This window comes from Phalacrocorax aristotelis, chromosome 9, assembly GCF_949628215.1.
Source record: "Phalacrocorax aristotelis chromosome 9, bGulAri2.1, whole genome shotgun sequence".
In the NCBI taxonomy this organism is placed as follows: domain Eukaryota; kingdom Metazoa; phylum Chordata; class Aves; order Suliformes; family Phalacrocoracidae; genus Phalacrocorax; species Phalacrocorax aristotelis.
Genome location: NC_134284.1, coordinates 27,208,589 through 27,233,016, shown reverse-complemented (window position 1 = coordinate 27,233,016; position 24,428 = coordinate 27,208,589). Strand labels below are relative to the sequence as shown.

General features: G+C 39.0%; 3 protein-coding genes across 5 annotated transcripts in view; 2 read left to right on the top strand and 1 right to left on the bottom strand.

Annotated features, from left to right (window-relative positions):
* The window catches only part of TDRD9 (tudor domain containing 9), a 92,161-nt gene extending 76,186 nt beyond the window's left edge, over nucleotides 1-15,975 (bottom strand). The window contains exon 1 of the mRNA XM_075104047.1: nucleotides 15,792-15,975. Coding sequence (XP_074960148.1) covers nucleotides 15,792-15,958 — 167 coding nt within the window. The 5' untranslated portion in view covers nucleotides 15,959-15,975. The remainder of the gene's footprint in view (nucleotides 1-15,791) is intronic.
* RD3L (RD3 like) lies at nucleotides 7,634-9,189 on the top strand. The gene is made up of 2 exons (XM_075104049.1): nucleotides 7,634-7,932; nucleotides 8,892-9,189. Exons 1-2 carry the CDS (start codon nucleotides 7,634-7,636, stop codon nucleotides 9,187-9,189), a joined length of 597 nt encoding a protein of 198 aa, XP_074960150.1.
* A 148-nt stretch (nucleotides 15,976-16,123) lies between the features above and the next one.
* On the top strand, nucleotides 16,124-21,270 carry ATP5MJ (ATP synthase membrane subunit j). Of its 3 annotated transcripts, none has more exons than XM_075104043.1 (4): nucleotides 16,124-16,753; nucleotides 18,311-18,434; nucleotides 20,196-20,216; nucleotides 21,078-21,270. In XM_075104043.1, the coding sequence occupies exons 1-4, from the start codon at nucleotides 16,568-16,570 to the stop codon at nucleotides 21,101-21,103; spliced, it is 357 nt and encodes a 118-aa protein (XP_074960144.1). In that variant the 5' UTR covers nucleotides 16,124-16,567; the 3' UTR covers nucleotides 21,104-21,270. The 3 variants fall into 3 exon arrangements, with proteins under 3 accessions (XP_074960144.1, XP_074960145.1, XP_074960146.1); XM_075104044.1 differs by having other exon boundaries at nucleotides 16,726-16,845; XM_075104045.1 differs by lacking the exon at nucleotides 16,124-16,753 and adding an exon at nucleotides 17,308-17,352.
* Nucleotides 21,271-24,428: the final 3,158 nt, after the last annotated feature.

Genomic DNA, 24,428 nt, shown 5'->3' with positions numbered 1-24,428 from the left:
TCAAAAGCACAGCCCCATGGAACAAGATGGCAGGTGAGCTAACTGCTGCACAGCACCAACTTCTAGATCTGGCTTTCTGTCAAAAAGAAGGGTGCTGTCCATCAGCACTCTCAATCAGCTCCAAGTACCGAACTTGTCACTCTTACAGATAGGCATAGTAGTAGCTCCAGGTTTAACTAGACTGCTTTTTTATTATAGGATCTGTTTGCCAGTTTAGGAAGTTCCTTTGCATATGTGATGTTAAGGCACATACGTTACGACTAAAGTCGTCTTGCTGTAGTCAGAGCTGACTTGGATTTGCAGCTTTTTTCTGCAAGAATATGGTTACAAAACAATACTTCTTCACAAGAAAACACTGCACTGGAAAAACAGGTGATCCCTAGAAGACTTATTCTTTGTGTGAATTTCAGATGTTGCAAGGATGTATGCCTTCTGTACTACAGCAATTTATTACAGTAGGACTGAAAGGTCATAATCAGAACGTAAAACTTATTTAACCACAGATCATGCAAATATCTAAGTTTCCTGTCTAAAGAGATTACTTAGTTTAAGAAAGCTTTCAAGAGATTTCAGAGGGCATTAGACAAAACAAACATCATCTGTCATCTCTTTTTAGCTAAGAAATATTACCTTGCCATGAACAGTCACATCTTCTAAAGTAGCTAGTATTAAGGTTAGTTATGATGACTGTCAAATAAGAACCCACTTTAATGCTACTGCTTATACTAGAGGAAGTTTCCTATAAACATCCACAAAACCACCTCACTGTTATTCTTCAAGTACTCCTTTGGAGTTATATATTGCCACTGTATCAACAAAGCTAAAATCCAGGTATATTCAGCACCCTCAGAACACACATACCACATTGGCTCATTCTGTTTCCCTGTGGTAAGTTTCAGCTATTTAAATCCATATGTTTTCTGTTGTACTGACATCACAAGTGTACATAAATATTCTTAAAACAACAAATAGTTGTGCTATGCCTTCAACATAGGGCCGAGGGCTTCTAGCTGGTAACATACAAAGCTGTAACAGTATTGACAAGGAGAAATTCAGAGGTTTTAACCCTGAAGAACTTTAAAAGCAAGCAATACTTCAGTAAACGCCAAATCTTTGCAGCCTCACACCAGTTATTTGATTCCAGAATATCTTAATCTCCAAGTTCCCCCTCACAACTGTGATGTTAAACAGAAAGAGGCAAAATGGAAATTCCTAGAACAGATGAGACATTTTGAGTACACATCATTTCTGGGTTAAAGATCAGTGCCATGAACTGGACTTCCACATCTTCACACCAAGCCCCACACAACACAGCTTAACAAAACCACTTCAAAACTGAGGGTTCTCACAGCAAGTGGCGGGTTTAGATGCATCTCTTCAGTACAAAACACACCCAGAATGTAACAGCCACCATGGATGCAGCACTGTCTTAGGAGGAATTCTCTGAAGATGACATACACTAATACCACATCACATTGATGCTCCTTTCCCCTCAGTCAAGAAAGAACTAGTAACAGACTCCCTAAATATGCCTTCCACTAACCAAAATGAATCAAGCAGTAAGTGGAACAGTGCCTCATATTTTAAGGGTGGAAGAATATAATAATAGAATAAACAGAGCACACGTCCCCAGTAGGAACTGTTCTGCCACATGCATCAGGGCACGCTTGTTATTCTGACTGGTAACCCATGAAGCTAACCATTACTAAGATCACCTTCTGAATTAGAGGCTGCCTCTACGCTTACTGAAGCCAGTAGGGAAATAAAACCCCTCACCTTCGCATATTAATCTATTCTAGGGTAATTTGATTTAAATTATGCTTGCTTTGTGTACTCACACATGAGCTCTGCCATGCAAACCCCTCTTTTAGATTGCCCAGCTCTATTCAACCACTCCTAAGGTGAAGTATTTATTCTTCATATGGTCTGAAGTCACAGAATACAAGTCAACACATCTAGCTGCACGGCCATGCAATCAGAGCTTCTCCACAGGCTTTCATTTCTACTGTTCTTTCAGAAAAAGGCTTCTGAGAAGTATAGATATTTAACTTACATAGCTAGAGCAATCTGCAATGGAAACCATACACAATCATTTAGTTACTCCTTATGGAATTGCTAGAAAAAGTATTTTGTACTCTCTTAAGAAAGAAGAAAAATAAAGTGTTCCCTTTTTCTCTTCCCCTCCTCTAACATCTCCACAAACCTGGCTACCCAGTCTCCTAGACAGCTGCCTGGCTGAGAAATATTTTTGTTGTCTTTTTGACAATTACATAAAAAAGTAAGAACTGTTTGATGTGAAACTCCCCTTTCCTTGGGGTTAGGTGGAGAAAGAGGAAGACATTGACACTTCAGAATACATGGACACTCGGAGTACATGTTTTCAGTACAAAGAAGTCCACAGGACAGAAATAAGCTATCACCAAGGTTTTTGAAAAAGTCTGTTCTGTACTTAGCCATTTTAAAATAGAAAGAAATAACCTGTGTGTCTTACATGCAAGGAAAGAGATCCCATTTTATCCACTAGCTGCCACCCATATTTCCTTATTTACCAAATCAATTTTCAATTAGCATGTGTTCTTGAAAGGCAGTTGTTTTGGAATAAGGCTCTTTGCTGATGAACCTGGACCTGCCATAGCAAGAAATGAAAGACCACAAAACCTGTCTGAACTGATTTATGAAAGGAAACTTGTGCTTTGGCTCCAGCAACCCTTGCTGCTCCCTCAGTTCAATTTGAGAACAGCATCAGAAGACAAGCCTAAAATATGCTACAGAAAAAGGAATGGTAATCTTAAGAGGAAGCAAAGATACCCTTTCTGATCTCCCTACATAAGCAGAGATATTCACTGCAGTTCAAATAAAATTATTAAGTTAAAGAAACAACAGATGCTTTAGGAATTCATTACATTCCTTGCCTTGAAAATTAGGAAAACAAAGTCAAATAAGGAGGTTGAAGGAAAGTTTAAAAAAGTTCAAAGAATCTTCAATTTACATTTTATATTACATACACAGACGATTAAGGTTAATTTACAGGGAAAAAAATCAAATGGGAAAAAAAGCAAACAACTGCTCTGCTGCAGTGGCAGAGTAAATTATGGCTTATTAAAAAAGGCAGAAATTACTTATCATGATATAACTAATATTATGGTCTCACTCGAGTATTGCAATGTGTTTTAGTCACTAATACCAGCAAACAAAAATTCAGAAAAGGGAAATTAAAACTATAAAAACATTGTTTTGGTATGCTACAATAAGGAAGCAAAAGTGCTAGGACTGAAATTTTCAGAAAATTTGCAGAAGTGAATAATGAGATAAAGTGCCAAAGACAGAGATTCCGAAGTTGAAGACCATAAATCACTAAAAAACACAGCATCTCTGAGTTATCTAAATTTACAGACTGAAGGCAAGTGCAAGATTCCTAGATGAATGTTAAGAAGACCAAACATTTTTGCCCAATAACGAGAGAGTCAAAGAACATTGACGGGTGAGCGGGGAAGGCCAGAAAAAGCAAGAAACCTGGAGATAAGTGATAAAGACTTCACATCATTTGCAATTTTATCATTGTAATTTTAGGAACAGCCTAAAAACTAATGAAAGGAATCAAAATATAGCCTTCCCCCCAGGTTAAATCATAACATTAACTGTGGTTACTAATAAAGACAAACTCAGTAATACCTTCCAGCACTTCAGACTCACTATCAGCCAAAGGCAAGCTGAAACTTCCATCCCAGCACAACACTACAGAACCATGAGTACATTTAGGGATAGTTAGATGGAATTGTAACTCTCCACAAGTTTTCCAGGTTTAAACACTGGCTAGCCACTGCATAAAATCATAGAATGGTTTAGGTTGGAAGGGACCTTTAGACGTCATCAAGACCAACCCCCTTGCAGTGAGCAGGGACATCCTCAACTAGACCAGGTTGCTCAGAGCCCCGTCCAACCTGACCTTGAACGTTCCCAGGGGTGGGGCATCTACCACCTCTCTGGGCAACCTGTTCCAGTGTTTCACCACCCTCATTGTAAAAAAAAATTTCCTTATATCCAGTCTAAATCTACCCTCCTGTAGTTTAAAACCATTGCCCTGTGTCCTGTTACAACAGGCCTTGCTAAAGAGGTTGCCCCATCCTTCCTATAGTCCCCCTTTAAGTACTAGAAGGCCACAGTAAGATCCCCCCACAGCCTTCTCTTCTCCAGGCTGAACAAACCCAACCCTCTCAGCCTTTCTTCTTAGGAGAGGCATTCCAGCCCTCAGATCATTTCTGTGGCCCTCCTCTGGACCTGCTCCAACAGCTCCATGTCTTTCCTGTGCTGAGGGCACCAGAGCTGGATGTAGTACTCCAGGCAGGGTCTCACCAAAGCAGAATCACCTCCCTCAACCTGTTGGCCCCATTTCTGTTGATGCAGCCCAGGATATGGTTGACCTTCTGGGCTGCAAGCACACATTGTTGGCTCTTGTCCAGCTTTTCATCCACCAGTACCCCCAAATCCTTCTCTGCAGGGCTGCTCTCAATCTCTTCATCCCCCAGCCTGTATTGATATTGGGGTTGCCCCGACCCAGGTGCAGGACCTTGCACTTGGCCTTGTTGAACCTCATGAGGTCCTCACAGGCCCACCTCTTCAGCTTGTCTAGGTCTCTCTGGATGACATCCTGTCCTTCGGGTGTGCCAACTGCAGCGCTCAGTTTGGTGTCATCTGCAAACTTGCTGAGGGTGCACTCAATCCCACTATGTTGTTGATGAAGATATTAAAAAGTACTGGTCCCAGTACAGACCCCTGAGGGACGCCACTCATCACTGGTCTCCATAAGGACATTGGGCCATTGACCACTACCCTGAGGATGCGACCATCCAGACAGTTTCTTATCCACTGAACAGTCCACCTACCAAATATGTATCTCTCCAGTTTAGAGACAAGGATGCTGTGGTGGACCATGTCAAAGCCCTTACAGAAGTCAAGATAGGTAACATCTATAACTCTTCCCTTGTCCACTGATGTAGTCACTCCACAACAGAAGGCCACTAGGTTGGTCAGGCAGGACAGAAATACTGCTCGACTTTGAAGTTCCCAATGCCACCCTCACATGAGCAGTCATCTCTTCCTGAATACATATCTAAAACACATACAAAAGCGTAAGTGATACAAAGTTGCAGCTTCAATATTCTCCTACCAATGGGAAGATAAATATCATTCTCAGTATCCTGCCTCACAAAATTTGATGATGCAACCGAAGATTAGGTGTAAAAAACACACACACCACAGCCCCCAAGAAATCCTGTTGTAGGCTTATCATTTAATGAAATCGCACACCTTCCAGTATGCATCTCCTTAATTTGCAAAGACAATACAATGGTTTCATACTGTACAGCAGTTTACTTTCCAATTTGATACAGTGGGAAAAAAATGGTGACATGGTAACTGTGCTGGAAAGGAGGTGGCAAGAAGCATTTTAATTTCATCTGAAAATCTGTCAGGACAGTTCTGTCATCATAAACCTAGCTCCCTTCCTTTTTTGTAGTACCATGTACAATGCAATGTGAAAACCTTCCCGTTGAAGAGGATTAATACTGACATTTGAATTTTTCCAATGTATAAGTAGTATCAGCTTTAATAACAACCATACATGTCATCCTTTATTTTGTATGACATCTAGAACAAATTTACGGAACCCTTGTTCTCCCAACAGTTCAATACACTAGTGGAGGCAAAAAAGTAGGAATGAAAAATACTTACAGGAGCAAAGACAGTCATTAAAACAAGAAAGAGCAGAAGAGAAGGCATTTCATATACCATGCCCACTCCTTAGATTAATAGGAAGAGACCAAATAACTGGAACGGAAAATGGCTGCTTCAGCGACCTTTAGTGTGCACAATACCATCCCTGAAAATGAATCTTGGAGCAGGCAACTGACAGCCAGTTGAGAGCGAAGCAAAGTCTATGGTAAGACTTACAATTCTGGGCTTTTTAGATCAGTCTGACCTCAATTTGCATCTCTCTATCATTCTATTCCTTTAATTAGATTAATGTGTCTTTCATGGCACACCATAGGTGTTACAGACTGGTTTCTTTAAACACATTTGAAATGTTAATTAAAAATGCTAACAGCTATGCACAGTACTGAAAAAAACAAGTAGTACCATAAGATTGATGAAATTCATCTGGAAGAAGTATATAATATAGCAATAAAATCCTAAGCAACTGTCAAATAGCTCTTTTCTGTCAACACTCACTTAACAAAGGCTTTAGATAATCTTTACTAGAGAAAGACTATTCTTAACTGTTTAAAAATGACAGTGGAACAGCCTGATCCCCCTCTAATGGGAGAAAAGTATTCCAGCATCTCAATGGTCTGAAAGTTTAGTTTGATGATAAAAGCAACATAGTTATTTTTAGCACTCTACAGGCATAAAAATACAGCTTGAAACTGTGACCTACAGCTATGCACAGCCAAGCATCACATCAGACGACAGCCTTAACTTTAGCTAGAAGCACGTCTGTAGTTGCTTCAGACTATCATTATTCATCTCACTACCAACAATATCTTTGGATGGATTTAACAACAAGCATTTGAAATTGTTACCATCGTTTTTTAAATTGCTGCCATCGGCACAACTCAATTCAAAGGTAGGAGATCTTAATGGACTTTGTAGAAAGTATTTGAGAGACCTTGTTAGGTTAAATGGATTACTACTTTCATCCTCTGTACCAGAGAGAAAAGAACCTTAAAAGCAGAAAAACTTAAACTGTCATATTCAGTAAAGAAAGTCATTTTTCTAAGCACAGTTTGAGTAAACAAAAAAAAAAAAAAGAAAAAGAAAAAAAGGAAAAGAAAAAAGAAAAAAACCTTGTTTTCTTCCAGAAGTACTAACAGCCTGGAAAAAGGATATGCTAGAATAAGAGACCTTCAAGCAAACTCACCTGAAACAACACTGTCCATAGACAACTGCAAAGGTAATTTATGTTATTTTATTCCAATTAGTATACTTGTGTCTGCATGACTTGTAACTAACTGCATTTTAAAAGCCTATTCCACCAGGTTCTTGTTTCCAGGTTACGTAAACAAGAATTTATCTAAAATAAAAATTTATACTGAAGTTTCAAAAACAAATGACTCAGAGTTCCAGCACTTAACTTTATTGAATCACTTTTTAAATGTATGGGTTACCTCTAATTTTGGAGGTTTGGGGTTTTGTGTTTTGTTGGGGGATTTTGTTCTTGTTTTGTTTTGGGGGGGGTTTCTTGTTTGATTGGTTTGGGGGTTTTCGTGGGTTTTTTTGTTTGTTGGTTTGGTTTGTTGGTTTTGTTCTTTTTCAAACTGTATATACTACCAGGATAAAAAAGATGAAGTATTTCCAAGATTATAGATATGCAGTTCTAAATACTGTAAACTTCACATAGTTATGTTAACTCAGAAAACAGATGGAAAATATTATAAAACATAAGGCTTATCAGATTTAATTATGGCTTGGTGAATATCCTTATCACTACTTGTATTGTACTGCAAAATGTTTAGAATCATTAATAAAGTTTCCTTTAAACATTCAGCTACTAAGAAGGAAGTATTCCGGTATAAATACTATCAGTTGGACAAAAATAAGCAAAGGGGTTTTTTTCCTGTCCCCTCACAGCTTAAAAATGCCACTTTTTGGCTGGATGAAATGGTCAAAAAATGATTCCTACAAACCCACAAGATATCCTGGATCAGAAGTAGTTACAAAAACCCTACTGAGGGAATTGAAATGGCACCTGAAAGAGCGCGAGAGATTACTGCAAGAAATTGAAAATGAACAAAAAGTCCAGAAGACTGGCATGGATTACAACTGGCTGAAGAACTACCAAAACCCTCAGGCAACAATTCCAGCTACTGAGCAACGGCAGCTCGAAGTTTTGTGTTCACAAATCCAGCCTTGTCAAACGGGAACTGTTCTCAGCAGGTAATTGTTTCCTATTTCTCCAACTTTGAGTACTCTAAGTAACATGTTTCTTCTGCCTAATCCAAGTTTATGTTTGGCTCTGATCTTGCTTCCAAAGTAGCAGTGACCAGCAAGTGGCACACATTTTTACAGGTATTTTAGAAATTACAACTTTATTTTAATACGTTGTACTCGACGGAAGCTTTTATCAGGATTTTCCTGGTCTGATCCAAAACAAGAGAAGTCTCACGTGATTAAACATGCGACCTCTCAATACTTTCAGTTTTTCCTCTTTTGTCCACAATATTTATTAAATAGCAACCCAATAACCAAAAATCAAAGGACTAATGCGATGCACTGTCACGCAGAAACCCAGACTCACTGTCCAAAATACATGAAAGCTTCTAAAACTAGAAAATCAGTGTCCAAAAACAAAAAGTCCCATTTTTAAAAACCAAACAACCCCACCCCCTTTTTACAAAGAAAAATTCTCCTGTGCCTGTATTTTAAATACACTTTCTAGGGACATATAGAAATGACAGAATAAGCCTATGTGCCTTTTAAAGCCCAGAATATACCTAAAGGGCAAAGTCAGTTTAAATCAAGTTACCCAGACAGGAAAAAAAAAAAAAACAAAAAAAAACCACCCAAACCCCACACCAACAAAAAACTCCAAACCCCCCCCACCTAAAAAAAAACCAACAACCACGAAACACAAAAACCCCAAACAACCCACAAAAAAAAACAAACCCAAAGCATACCCAATAACAATAGCTTTCAATCCTCATAATAGCTGGACCATATCCAGCGCATTGTTCAAGCTCTTTTCGGGGAGGTGTGTGGGGAAACATGGCAGCAAGGAATAAATGACACCAGAATGCAGTCATTTCCTCCTCCCTCCCCTCCCCTCAAAAGAGCAGAGAGGAAACAGAAGACATTTCAACACTGATGATTAGATTTCAATTTCTATTTGTTCCTAGGTTTCGTGAAGTTTTGGCAGAAAATGACGTTTTACCTTGGGAAATAGTCTACATATTCAAGCAAGTTTTAAAAGATTTTCTTACTACCATTGAGAGAGAAAACCAACAGGACCAACTGGTAGATGCATGGAATACAAATTGCTCTGAACATTTCAGCCTGCATGGAGACAGTTCTAACAAACCAGACAGAGATGAAATCCCCACAGTTTCAAGTTACGTCGACAAAAACACACGAAGCATGTTTCCCACCTTCTCTCATAGAATCTGGAATCTACCCTATTACTACCCATCAAGTTAAGTTGGTTTGTGTTTCTTTCACAAAGCTATGTAGCCATTTGTATTCCTTTCTTGTGATTGCCACCCACAAACATAGGAATAAGAAATATGACATCCTCCCCTTTTTTCCAAGGTCAGAAACTAAAATCCTTGATTATAGTTAGTCTCCAGTATACAAACATTAAATATGAACTCTCCTCTTATCATTACAGTTCCTTAAAGATGATGTGTTTGAAGGTACCTTTTAACCTAAAAACATAGATGTTTCTGAAAAAAACTCTGAAGCATTTCATTTTTTAGCCACATACAGCTAGATGTATTTAAACAAAAAAAAGACTGCTTGCCATGTTTTGATATAGCATCAATCCACAAAGCATTAGGCAAAACCGTCTGTATTTGTCACATAGCTTTTAAGCTCTATGGGAACTTTATACTGTGTAAGATAAATGGTTTAATATAATATCAGTTATACCAAATAAACTGATAAATACCTTATGGAACTGAACAGTTATTTCTTAACTTCAAGAATAAGTTCTGAAATGAAAACAATGTCAGAAGTTGTATCAGACTGCATGTACTCTTTCTATATTTGTTCCAAACTGTACTCTGCATGTGCTGAAATACTGTGGAGGTAGACGACTAAGTGAAAACATTGGATATTTAACAACTAGCTTTCTATTCTTTAGAAAATTATTGAATTATTTTATTTCAAATAGTTGTACTTCTTCATTTCACTTATTGGAAGTTATCCTGAAACCCAGACTCTGCATTAAGCTTAAACATCAAATCAGACAGTACTTTTCTAGAATAACAAAAGAGGCAACGGATCACTTCCAAAGAAAGAGGTGATCATTTTAAATTTAAGAAAATTTTGTGGTTTTCAGTTGCTGTCATCTACCACTGTGGGTTCATAATAAAGTTTTACAAGACTGACTGGATACACAGCAGTTACGGTCACAGCAGACAATTAGAGCAGAAAATGAATGAAAACATATGCCAGAACTCAGTTTGCTACACTTCCAACTGGGCTCCCATCACTCTATGTAACAAATTTGTACATGCCTTTTATGTAACCTCTTCAACTCCAGATTTCCTTTTAATCTGTCTGCCACACCATAAAAAATGGGCAAGACTCATATGGCCCAATTCACAAAATAACTATTTTGCAATCACAGAGGAAAACTGCTTCCTCTGATATTTTCTCCAAATGTACCAAAGACGACATTCTGATTTCAAGTCGGTAACATACAACTGAAAGATATTTGCTTATGCTCCACAGTAATATCCCCCCATCCAAGAAAGAATTTACTAATAATGCAACATAAATTAGATTAAACAAATGGCACAATATTTTCATAAGAATAAAAATACTATTTTAAAAAAACTTGAAAAACTTACAATCTAGAAAACATTTCACACATAAGAGTGGAATATAATACACACACGGTGAACATAATATTCACAAGGTGAAACAATCGGAACTCTTGCATACACCTAACTGACAAAGCACTAGGGGACTAGAGTAAATCAGTTCGTAAAGGTTTAGAATAATTAAAAAATTGCAGCTCAATACCAAAAGTAACCGGTCCCTCCACTTTCCATAAACTAAATACACAAAACTTCCCAAGCACGTGCAAACTCATTCTATCCACACTCAGAGCTGGCATAAATTCTTTGCCCTCCTTTTGTGCAGCTGTCAGCTTGTGGATAAATAACAAAAGTGTTGATCTCAACTTACTCTGCCCTACTGATGCGGTTCTAAACAACCCAGACATGGATCCCTGCATGAGGGCAGGATGGTTTGAAAATGTTTTCCTCACTGATAAAGCTCCCTAAAGAGTTAAACTTCAAGTACTTTTTCCACAGGAAAGAAGATAACAGGTACTGAGTGTATAAAAGCATTAGCAGAATTAATACTAGATTGAGAATCAACATCCTCAATGATGGTTTCAGAAAATAATTTTTATTTGGTCAAATGTGCAAGATTCTTGCAATGGTAATTCATATAAAGTCGTTTCTTAAAACAATACCTTCACAGCTTTCTATAGGAAAATAGGTGAAAAAAAGCCCCCAAAATTTAGCTTCTAAGTTGTAGTTTATGGGAAAATGTTAGGCCAGTAAACATGCAAGGTCCCCTTACCTTTATGATCATCAAAAGCAGGTAGGAAACCAAAACAAACAAACAAAACAAAACCAATCCCACAAGATGACTACAGATATAACTTACCCATTCTTAATAAATTTTACTTCAATTTCACTTTAATGTAAGCAAATGCAGTCTTCTAAGTCTAGAAACAAGGACCATCAACTACAACATATGCTAAAAGGCAGTCACTGAATAATAGTTTAAAAAATTACCTAGGCATCACAGCCAACTGAATGTGAAATCCCAATGCAACGCTAAGGAAACACACAAAAATATTTACCTACTTTTTTATGCATGTTTTATTGATTAAATTGATCCCAGGCTACTACATCCAGTTCTAGTGTCCACACCTGGAGTAAAAGGGAGGGAGAAACCTAACTGGGAACTGGAAAGGGTACAGGAAAAAAATTATCCAAAGGTTGAGAAAATGCCTTCCTCTATGACCTCACTTTGACCATTTCTTCAAAAACAGAAATTAGAGATAACTTTACAGAATATGAGCACTTTCATCCAATCTGAAAGTGTTATGTACTCTCTTGCTCTAGTTAAAAAGCAAAGAAATGCACAGAAAAAGCAAAGGTGTAAAACCAAGATGACAAACTAAAAAAGTAAAATATGTTTTCAAAAAATCTACTAGGTTTACTGCAACATGCTACAAAGAGATTCTGTACCTCAGTCTGTCAGCTAAGACGAGTTGTTTTCTGGAATTTAGTTTACACTTAGATTTCAACTGCTAACACAGTTGAAATACAGCTGCAGGCCAGTCATCATTTCCCTGCTGAAGATTACTGTCTGAGAACTCAACTGTTCCTCTGAGCACTTTTTATTTATGGCCTACATGATTTACATGAGGTGATCTGAAACTATATTGTTCCTTACACTAACCCAGCTGATATCTGTGACACAGGCAGGCAGCTGACACAAACCACTCTGGTGACAGATAGGTGAGTGGTAATAATTTCAAAGGGCAACAATGTCTCCCACCTGCACAAGGTGTTCTTTCTGTTTGCCAGGCAGAAGAAAGAGCGTGCAATATTTTTAGCCAAATAAATTGGCTATAAAAAAGGTCTAACTTGGTGAAAACTACACCTGTGAAATGCAAGAAATCAATGAGAAAATAACCACATTTTCCACACTTAAGCCTTTAAGGGTTTTAACATGAACCAAAATTGCCTTGATAACAAGGAGGAATTTAAGGGTCTAAATTTCTTTTCATTCAGGTAAACAATCAGAGGAATTAAAAAGTTAATCAATGAACTATTTAAGAATCAAAATTGTAACCGCAGTTTCTGATAACTATTATCTTTCCCTAACAAGCTCAATTACTAATACTGCTATTCTAGAGGTAGTTCCAATAAGAAGATAATTTTTGAAGCCCTGGAAAATGATGCATCATTGGTAAAAGAAGAGAACACATTCTACATCTCTTAAAGGAGACATGAGGCTTTTAGATCCCATTAGACAGTCTCAGTAACACCTTTGTAAAAGATGAGTTATTACACACACTTGTGTGCAATAACACACCTGTTATTACCGTTACCAATTTGGTATTAAACCTACACTTTCTTACATATAAATCCAGACAAAAGAGGAAGGAAGACAGTTGCCATCAATAATCGTATATCTGGCTTGAAATAAATATAAGCATTTGAAAAAATTTTAAATAATGTTGGTTTTGATTTTCTCAAGAAACAAACCAAGACTTTTGAAGGAAATATTAAAACAGACTACTATGCCAGAAGCAGCCTCAACAGAAGGGGAGGAATTATTTTGTTTTCAGCTCTTCAAACTCTTTCTTAAGAAGCCAGTGAATAAAAGCTAAACATTTCCTACTTGAAGCTAAACTTTCTCATGATTCTTCAAGTTTTGCAAAAACCCTCTATATGTAAGTACATTCCTAGAATGGTGAAACAGAAGCATATATGGAGACAAAACACAGCTAAGCAAGCACACCTTCTTACAGAGGTTCTTTTCATTTTGCAGCAGCACATACATGCACCTATCATATTACACTCAAAGATGTAGTACATGTCTAATGATGAGCAAATTCTGTCCACAGTTACATAAATAGCTATTTAGGATGCATATTCCCTCTCTCTCTTTCTCAGATGGAAAAGAAAAACATAAAAACAAGAACCCACTGTAAAAATAACTTCTCTCTGTTAACACAACTCTCAAACCCCACAATTAGGTTATATGCTAAGGCTTTTCAGTGGAAGGAGGCATCAGACTAATGAAAGATTTGTCTCTGCCTAGGCACACAAGGCTTGATGAATCTTGCTAATTTCTTCCCTGTTACTTCACAGATTTTTGGTGGCTTAGTGCTCAGCTGTGTTCAAGAATTTCTTGTCAAACCCTTCCCAAGTACTACAGAAATGTTACTGGCACCTAAAAAAGGACTAAGAAGTCCCAGACATCTTGTACATACTGGGTTTAGGAATTGCATTCACAGTAAATAACCTAAAAAAACCCTATAAAAATCTGCCTGGTCACTTTTAGAAAATATAATAACAATTAATTAATAGCTACTTGCATAAAACCCAGTAGTTCTCAGTCAGAAATTCAGAGCTTGCTAGTGGCAGCACTTTTATATTAAAGGATGAGAGAGGGTAGATATTTTGATGTGCCAGTTTTGTCCTTTCCTTGAAGCAAAGACAAAAACCGAGAGTCTGAACAGTCTCTACTGAAGTGTCAGAATATCTGGTGTTAAGATGTTGGGCAAAAGGTTCATTCTTTCTCAGAAGCCAATGTACACCCTTTAAAAGAGCTCCTGAAATACAGTGACCCCATACTGCTATACATCATATAGGAAAAGAAAGACCCTCACTCTAGACTGTACCTCCAGCTAATTTTGAAAAAGATTTTAGTATACTGAAGTGCATACAAAACACCTTTCTGTAGCCGCCATGGATACACTAACCAAACCTGATCTAAATATCAAGATTACTATGCACTGCCACAACACCTTCCAGTTTAGGCAGCACCCAAGTTTGGGTTTTACTTTTTTTTCCCAATATCCAGACAGAAGTGAAAACCAAATATACCTGACTGCTCTGCAAATATGCATAGTATTCTCCTCCTTGGCTGTAAACGCTGCCATCTGAAAACAAAACACATCTAACGAGTGACATGCCAATATACCTTGAACTAACAACACCCTGGTAACTTAAATGCTTCAGATAAGTCACAAGAGCAATGAACATACACAGTTTAGTTAGAAAACACACAGCAGTCAATTCAGGAAAACAGACCATAAACCACTGCTCAGAGAAAACAAAAGTTAAAATAATGGAGAACACCTGTTGTAGGTGACACCAGAATCAAAACTGGTGGAAAACTGCTGGCTTGAGAGGACCATTAGAGGAAGGAAGCATAACAGACAAGAAATAAGTAAAATTTTCACAAATTTGTAGCATAATGAATTAAGCTTACCAACAAAGTTATAGGGTGGGTAGCACCTACTTATTATTAAGAATATTTCCTTATGAACTTTGGTATAAACAGAGGATGAATCTACTCAGAAGTGTTACAAGTTACAAGTAATGCATGAAACACTACTAGTCAAAAAAATTACATACTGTAAAATAGTTATTCAACATTCATGGCTCAACCACTGAAAACAACATGACAAAAAAGCCAGTAATGCTGTTAAGAAAGTATGGGGCGAAAACAAAGTTCAGCCCAAATCAGCAGTGCTGTTCATGGATTGAATCATATAATCACTAAGGCTGGAAAAGACCTCTAGGATCATCAAGTCCAACCCTCAACCCAGCACCACCCTGTCTCCTAAACCATGCCCTCAAGTGCCATATCTACACGTCTTTTAAATACCTCCAGGGATGGTGACTCCACCACCTCTCTAGGGAGCTTGTTCCAGTGCCTGACCACTCTTTCGGTGAAAAATTTTTTTCTAATATCCCATCTAAAATAGTTAAATGCATAAAAACACACTCTCTGATACTATTATCCCCTAACAAACAAGCAAGTTTACTCCTGAATCTCATTTTATCACTTGCTACTGCCAAAATTCCTAAGCTACACAGCTGGATCAGAACAAACCAGGTCTGTTCTAACCATTCCACAGTTTTTCAACAGCACTTTCTGCAATTGCACAACAGCACAAAAACACTTCAGAGAAAGCAAATCCTATGCATACTGTGTCTGGTGATGATCAATAGAGGTAATTACCAAGTCAGAAAATAGCTTGAGTATTAGACCCACAAAAATACACCTACCCACACCTGGCCTACAGCCACAAACACCCTACACAGACGCTGTCAGGCCAGAACCCAATAACTACACAATGCCATGCATGCACAGACCCCACAGTAATGCACTGCACACCTGTGGCCACAGGCACATGCACCACTGGAGGAAAACCTCCAGTTTTCCAGGTGGTGTCCTCTCAGTCAACCCATCACCCCGGGCCTGGGGGGCATCTCCCCACCAAGAGCAGAGGTCCAGCACCCCACACTCACCCCACAGCCTCTAACGGCTCCTGTGCGGTGGGAGGGCCTGGAGGGTGGCAGGGGGGGCCGCGCAGGGCGCCGGCCTGCGCCTCCTCGCCCAAGAACTCGACGGCGGTCACGGCTTTGCCGATGGTGAACCAGTCGCTGATCTGCTCCCCGGTCAGCCGCCGCAGCATGATGGCGGCGACACGCGCCTCGCCGCGCCTCGCCTCGCCTCGCCTCACTGCTCGCGCCTCGCGCCGCCGCTCCGCTTCCCGCCCTCGACCCGGCCCGGCCCCTGGCACGTGACCTAGCGGCTCCTCCGCCGCGACTGAGGCGGGGCCGCTGCTCGTCCCTCCCCTGCCCTTCCCGGGGGAAGGCTCCCTCCCTTCTCAGCCCCGAGCGGCGCGGGGTGGTCAGTTTACCCCCTCACACCCCCAGAACAACGGTCGAGAGCGGCTGTGGAATCCCAGCCGCCCTATCCTTCCCCTCACCCGGTGGAGCCTGCCTGCGGGCACGCAGACGTCTCAGCTCGCCTGAATGTGACCAGGCGGGTGCCTCCCGCTCCCCCGGCACAGGCCGTTCTCTGACCGACGCACCACGAACAGGTTCGGGACGGGCCGTCCCGGCGCTGTTCCTCGCCCAGGGCGCCCCTGCCGCGCTCCCTTCTCGGGAAGCGGGAGCGAGGTGCAGGGTGGGCAAAAACACCGTGGTGAAACGGACCCTGGGACGGGGTGCGGATTTCTACAGCGACTTGAGCTCCGTTAGCCCGGAGCGGCCGCGGGACGCCGGGACGCGGCGGGCTGATGCCCGGCACACGGCGGCGGAGGATGCTCCCGCCCTCCCCGGCCGTAGGGGGCGCTGCGCGGCGGCAGCGCCGCTCTGGGGTCGTTCCTTGCGCTCCTTCGTTCCTTTCCCAGCATCCCCCGCGGCGGTGGCGCAGCCCGTTCCCCACCCCCGGTGACCTTCGCTGGCGGCTCCGGGCTCTGACGGTGGGTTCCGGCCCAGGCCAGCCCCGCCGGCTGCTGGCGGGCACTGATCGGGGTGCGGCGGGCGGTAGCTGTGGCTCGGCCTGGGGAAGGAGGTGCGGGGGGGAGAGGTGCGGCCGGCGGTGCCCGAGCTCTGCCGTTACCCCCCACCCCGTCCCGCGCGGAAGGAGCTGCGTGGGTCAGGTCCCGGGCTGCCGTGGGGTCGTGGCGGGGAGGTCCATAAGAAAGCAAATTCAGCGTTGTTCCCGTTAGATTTCAGGGAAAAAAAAAAGGCCTGAACAACGGTCGCGTCCGCCGAGGCCTTGGGGAACGGCCCCTGCCGGGGTGTAGCAGAGTGTTAATTGGGAATAGCATGGCTTGTTCTCTGTGTTGTACTGGTGGGAAAATCCTTCCGCTCTATTCAGTCTCCTTGTTCGTTAGTATGTCTTGATATTTCGCTATAGCAGAATTACTGCTGTGATGGCATCATTCACCTGAAACTACCAATACTGGAAATTTTGAGGGAGGTGCAGAGTTTGTGCTTTCACCAATGCTATCACGACACTGTTTCAGGAAATCCGTCCACAATAATAAATTTGATTGGAATATCTGTTCATAAACAAGTAAGCCTAAATGTGGGTTTGTCTATAATGATACATTAATTACCGTGAAGATGCTGTCATTAAAAAGCACCTAGATTTTTCCGGTTGTTTTGACATTGGCTACCCTTGCATCCTTTTCTCTTTGATGCTTGCCAAAGGATGCTTTACATTTAGTAATGGTAAATAAGTAAGTAAGCATTACATCAGAGAATACTAAATCTGCTTTTCTTTCCTGAGACTCTGGTTTATACTGTCCATATGTGTATATAGCTGACTTTATTGGGGTGAAATGCTGTATGTAAGATAGTAGAACATGTAGTATTTTGGTGCAGTGTGGTGCAAGTACGTACTAATGTGTGGGAACTAGGGTAAGCTTTGTCTTAAAACATTACAGTTTTCTGTTTGTCTAACAAAGCTACGTAGAAAGGAAAAAAACATTGATAGGCTTCGTGCTCTTAGGGTGTATTTTGAAAGTATTAATGATGAATCATTAATCGAGTAGCTTAACGTAATTTATTTTGCTATTTTGAGTAGAAATTACCATGTTGGGAGAGACATTTTAGCTTTGGGGGAGGGAGGGAAACTGAGTAGTCAAGGAAGGAGCCTCTAGTCTGTCTGGAACGAGGTTCTCCTCCTGAGGGAATCTGGAAACACTAATAAAAAAAGCTATCACTGACAGGGAGAGAGGAGCATAGCTATTGCTGTAAATGCTCTGTTGAGTCATCTTTGAACCCTTTCACTGTAACTTTTTTTTTAAATTGTCTTAGCCCATAAATTGTAACCGTAACTCTGAATTTTAATTTCTCTGCTTTGGAACAAGTACTTTTGCATGTTTAAGGATTTTTTTTTAACCTGTAAACTGCTGCTGATACATATCAGGAGTATGTATATACATAAACATGTGTATATATATTACACATATAGCAGGTAAGAATACAGTTGCAAAACTCACTGTGGCAAAACTTCCTATAATTTTCAGATGGTGCAGAACATGCTTCCAAAGTCATTGAGAGCCATGAAATTCTACTTCGCCACCGTGTATCAAGAAATATGGGCTGGTGTAGCGTTAACAGCTTATGTCTATTACAAAATTTCATATGGCGGTAAGTTACACATTATAGTTTTCATTAGCTGTTACTTCGTAGGTAAGGTTCATAGGTAAGAACATGCTTAATGGTTAGAAATCAGTCATTGAAAATATCCAGCAAATAAGAAATTAACACTCTTACTTAAGGCCAGGTCTTTGCCATAAAAATCTAGAAGTTTTAACATGCTCAGCATACAAAGTTACACTAACAAAAATACTCAAACACCAGTGTAACTGTACCTACATTATGAAGATTAGGTAACATAGGAATTGGTTTTGAAAAACACACATCTCGCAACATATAGCTAGAGGCTTCTCCTGTAGATTTGTCCTGAAGGGGATTGTGAAACTCTTCTGAACTAGAACTTACTTTGATTAGAAATTGGTTTAGAACCCTTATGGTTTTGAGTTTTTGTTCAAGATCTGCAAAAAAAAATTACAGTTTTTAAAAGGTTTTGCCATGTGAACTTGTGAAAGTTAAAGTACTTTATTTGTTTATTTTGGGCTGATGCACCTCAAAATGGGAGATGCATCACTGCACATTAAACTGTGTTACTTGATGGTACTGGATCACTTTCTCAGAGGAAGAAACAGAACATCTAATGTAAAAATAATAAATTTGAGCGGGCCAGGTCCATCAAAGCAGAAGGGTACAACAGTTAATGGTGGCTTAAAGGTTCTGTTCTTCAATTTCAGCTCCAGGTCAAGCCCTTTACTAGCTGTCATGAATGATGAAATGTTACAGGCTGTAGACAAATCTGACAGGGAAGGGAACCCTTCACTGTGGGAACAGCTGAGTGATGTTACCTCAATATTTCTCTAGCTTTGTCCAAATAACTTGTAGCATGTCCAAAACTGTTACACTACACTTAAAATCTTGAGTAAATATAAGCAGTTGAACAGCCAGAGAAGAAGAAAAAATAGTTTAATTTTTGCTTTAACTTCTTTAATTTCAAAGAGAACTCAAAACTGACAGTCTGTTTCAAGGTTGTGTTTATGTCCTGCTACTTTTTTCATTTATGATTTAGATAATAGATGTGATGGTGTAGGGTTTTGAGAGCCAAAACCTTGATATAGTGCAACCATACGCTAAGCATTATTTTAAAGTGAAAATAGCTTTTAATGGCTATAGACCCTTCTGTGGTTTGGGGAACAGTTGTGCAAATAATACAGCATGTTCTGTAGAATGACATAGGCTGGAAGGAACGTCTTGAGCTCACCTGGTCCAAACCACTGCTTAAAGTGGTTACTTATAATTAAAATGACTATTTCCAAGGGTGGAGATTGCACAGATGCTTATGCCTGTCTTCCTTATGATGAATTGTTTCCATCTATTTTTGTTTGATCACTATGAATCAGTATTTTAGAAGAACAATTACAATGGGAATGTAAAATAAGCTATTTAATTCACAAAGGAAGATTTTTAAAGCAAACTCTATTCTTACCACTTCAGTTTACATCTGTATGTTGTGTGTGTATATATCCATATACTATGTAAAAGAGTACCATTCTGTATATGTTTAAAGTAGGAGTCTTGATGGCTGCAATTTCTAAATGCATGGAGTCTTGGCTAATTAAAACTAAACAACTTTATTAAAATATCAATATAATGTTTACTGACATGTACCATGGAAAGCACATGTTGTACACTTTGTGAATCTTGTGCAAGCTGAATTAGCAAATCATAAGTAATATAATCTGAGTTTATCTGCAAGAAATTAATAGGAAACATTTTTATAAACTGTCGTCATTCAGCTTGTTTTTTCTTTTTCTCCAGGCAAAAAAGCAGTGGCAGATAGTAAGTATTAAATATCTAATACCCTGTTGTATTTTTTTAAATGAGTGCAGTAAAAATGAGCTCAGCATATTTTACATAAGTTTGGGGTTTAAGTTATGGACTTAGAGAATGTTTAAAGACTATTTCAAAATGCATTGTTGTGGTTGTATTGATGGTTTCATAACCTAGAAACATCTGTGAATCTGCACAGATGCTGCCTTTGTCTTAAATTGTCCTTTGCGCAGTGTTTAGGAGCAGAATGGAAGTTGTATGCCTTGATTGGGTGGGAATTCTTTTATGGGATTACTTAAATCAGCATGATCAAGAGTAGCTGCTGGTTTAACTGTCAAGAAACTAAAAAGTTTTAACTTGTATTTTGAATTTCTATTTTTATATCTTCTATAAAGTAGTCTTTAGATACTTACGGACAGTTTCTTCACACTGGAATTTAATTTTTCATGAGCTGCTATATCTCAGTTAACTTTCTGCACCATGATAGATAGCCCATTTGCTCCTAGTTTTATATGCAAGCAATATTTAAATTTTAAAATGTGTAATTAGTGAAAATATCACCCAGTAGACTTCAGGATAATAGCATAAGCAAACTTTAATTTAGAAAGGACCATACCAAAACTGAGGAAAAATGGATGTTTGCCTATAATAGTGCTTTAAAACTTGTGAAAAAGGATTTTTAGTATTGGCCAAGTTTATGTATGTAGATTGAGGGTTTTGTTTTAATTGACAGGGCAATTGAACCTGCCAGTTTTTTGCTCAGATATAGATACAGTTGGCTGTTCTAAGTTCTGAACTACGGTCCTGAACTATGTTCCTGAATTGATTTGCTCTGCTGTTTGAACAGTCTAAATTTTGTCTTTGTTTCAGAGTCCTCTGGTGCTGGCCATCATTAAAGACCTCTTCTTGGAGCATGAATTTGGTGGCTCGTCATCTTTACTGTAAATGAAGCAAGTTACAACCATAGGGAAGTTAATTCTAAAACTGTACCTGATCCATCTGCTGTAATTAGAGAAAGAATAAATCATTGAGCAACAAGGAATTAAACATGTTGGACAAAGTATGCTCAAGTGTATTATTAACCTAATTTTTAGCATAAGTGTTTTTTTATTTCTGTAGTTCTTCCAAGGTCCATGTTAAACTTTTTCAACAGTACCTTGAAAAAGACCAAATTCCTATAAGTAAACTTAATAGAATTAGACAATATTTCTTACAATAGCATTAAGCCTCTTTTCTTCTAATGATATCTTTTTTGGTTAGAACTTTTGAAATGCTCCATTTACTTTTAAAATGTCATTTAATAGTGTGCCAACTGTGAAGACTTAATTCTCAGCCTTTTGTCAACTTGTGGTGCAATAATTAAGGGTGCAAAAAGTTCTTTTTAAAACCTTACTTTTTTTAAAGAGTTCTTAGTTCTGCAAGGTTTAAAAGCAAAAGCTGTATTGCTATTAAGACACCATGCAAAATGTTTAGAGGTTTTTAAAAACTACATTACTGGCAACAATCTTTTATTGTCCTTCATGTTCAGTAGAGCTAAGGAATTATTCTGAAAGGCTCTTCCTTTAATCACAAGCTTTGCAAAGAAGTAATAACATACCCATATTGTATGAGAAAATTGATATTGCATGGCCCCTCATCTGCCATTTGAGCTTATGAAAATCACAGAATTTAAAGGGAATAATGAAAGCATGCACTGTGGCAGCAGTTAATATGAGCATAAACAAACACTGAACTGACTTCAAGGAGTTTTCCTTTTTCCTGAAAATTCAGAAGTAATATATGTATTGCTAGGATGGGGGGTCATTAGTGGTTTTTGCAGATAGCTGTTAAAGTAACTCCACAGCTAGTGTTACATTTTGGAGACTGTAGAAGCCTATAGTATCTTACGAAAATCAGCATTCAGAACTGTACATACTGAATTCTGTACCAAGGATACATAGCGTATGAAACCAAAACTGGACTTCGTGTCATGTTTTGTTTACATCTAGCCTAATCTGCTTTTGAGAAGATTAAGATGCTTAAGTAATTTTAATGATTTAATGCTTACGTACATTTTTTTATCTACTTCACTGAAACACCTTAAATCTTTCTGATTGATTAAAGCTTTGCTCTTCAGTCTTTCTGACAGCAGTATCTGGCCATAACTTAAGTATTTTGTATATTCAGGAGCTTGATAACCCTACCTGCTGATGGTAAACATGGTAAACATTCCAAACACTGCGTTGCCTTTAATTTCTTCAAAATTCATACTTCTGCTTAAGCTTAATAGCTGTACCTCCTGTGTAGAGCAAGATTACCAGACACATTTCTCTGAAAGCTTTTTTTAAAAAAAACACAGATACAGCATTACTCAATTTGAGAAGAATAGGTGACATATGTCTTTCATGCATTCTCAACATTTCTTCCACTTCCCAGTTTTCCTTGTTGTTGCATCTTTCCTTGATATGTTTTAGCTGATTCTTTTATTGCTTTCATAATTTCTATATGGGTTTTTCAGTGTTTCCTCACTGCAGAAGAATGAATGAGAAGTAGTAAGAACTCATTGTTTCTTTACATAAAACCAAAAGCATCCAGAAGAAGGGAACAAAGAATAAAAACTAGAAGAAAATGGCAGCTTCAAATGAACAGATACTAGGCCAGTGGTGATTACAGGGTGGGTCAGGGTTGTGGTACGGTTAATAAGTGGTTCAGATTGAAAATTTATGCCAGGTGAGGAGCTATACCTGCATTTGTAATGCAAATTTATGATCACTAAGTTATAGTTCCTAAGATACTACACATACTTCAAATGACCTGCTTTAGCAATTTTCAATTACACAGCCGAGGAAAACAAGCTGGGGAAAAAAACATTAATCACTGCAGGATTTGCTTCACCTTAGCTAGAACCTAGCACACTGGGACTGAGCTACATCAACATAAGCTGTCTGATCTCTGGATGTTAATTGAAAAGCAAGAGGAGCTTCTGCTAACCTGCCCTTGGAGCACAGTTAACTGCACTTCTAGGTAAACTTAACCTACTTCAACTCTTAAGGCTTCTTGGTATCTGACTTGCTTGATTTCCTACTAGGGAGAGAAAGTACATATGGGCAGCAGCATCTGGGTTATGAAAACTCACTTTCTACTGAAATAATTCTGTCTGCAACTGGCTATTCTATTAGTGCATCTCTGTCAGAAATTTCTATGAAGGCTGCAGAATATTCCTTCCTGTTTGTGATTCTTAACACACAAATCTCTGCAAAAGATAAGGGAAGTAAAACTGGTGTTTATGTTTAAATAGATTTTATTTTTTCTTTACTTGAATAGGATACAGATGGAAATAAACTTGCAGTCAGTGGCTTGACTCAAAAGCAAAAATGCCGCACTCACAATATAACACCTGCAGTACTATCTATATACTTTCTGCTCCTCCATGCTAAAGCACACCAGGTAGTATAAAAGACAACAGAGGAAAGTTATCTAAGGTTCTTAGAGCAAGGTATGGAAGGAGTAATCAGTTTTCTTTCAGCACTAGCATCTGGCACGTAGCCCTAGGTAGAGAAGCCTTGCAAAGAGGTACCCTTGAAGCGAGTACTCTTATTTCAGTGTGTGCCTTTTTTTCTAATTTAGTTAAGGTGATTTCTAAAGCTAACTTAAAACAAAAAGCTTTTCCTGTTCCAGGTTAGTGTCTGTATAGACAAGCTTCAGCTCCTGAACAAACCCATTTTCTGTGCAAATGACTAAGATCAGGACTTCAATCCATGGAGGTAACATTCATCGTGATTCACAAATAAACACTGGTAGGGGAAATGTGTACTGCTCACTGATAGGTCATGCTCTTTCCATTTAGCTGCTGCCTCTTTATATTGCTGACATTTCTAAAATGAGAGTACTATATTTAAACGTTGTCTGGCAAAATAGTTTGGCAACTGTATTTCATTTGTTGCCTGTGATAAGGCATCAGCAATGACAAAAACTGATTGCCTACTCCCTTTGCAATGATAGTGGAAGAACAAATTCCTGTAAAGGTTGAAAAGCTTCATCCAATTACTGCAGCACCGTTTTCACCAAGTTTTGCTGTGGCAGTAGTAGTTTGTTTATTTTTTAATCAATATGGAACATGGAAGAATAGTGGTAAGGAGCTATATTAATGACGACAATGGTAATGCAAGATGTGATCTTACAATAAAAGTACTTCTGTATTCTCCTTTCCATGCTTAGTCTTACTTATGGCTGGGATTTCTC

What these genes read in the sequence shown, in the direction of transcription:
- RD3L (XM_075104049.1), top strand. Translation starts at nt 7,634, where the DNA reads ATGCCACTTTTTGGCTGGATGAAATGGTCAAAAAATGATTCCTACAAA. An exon ending in ACGGGAACTGTTCTCAGCAG is followed by an intron (nt 7,933 to 8,891) that starts GTAATTGTTTCC and finishes ATTTGTTCCTAG; the next exon opens with GTTTCGTGAAGTTTTGGCAG.
- ATP5MJ (XM_075104043.1), top strand. Translation starts at nt 16,568, where the DNA reads ATGCCCGGCACACGGCGGCGGAGGATGCTCCCGCCCTCCCCGGCCGTA. An exon ending in GGCGGCTCCGGGCTCTGACG is followed by an intron (nt 16,754 to 18,310) that starts GTGGGTTCCGGC and finishes TATAATTTTCAG; the next exon opens with ATGGTGCAGAACATGCTTCC. An exon ending in CAAAAAAGCAGTGGCAGATA is followed by an intron (nt 20,217 to 21,077) that starts GTAAGTATTAAA and finishes TCTTTGTTTCAG; the next exon opens with AGTCCTCTGGTGCTGGCCAT.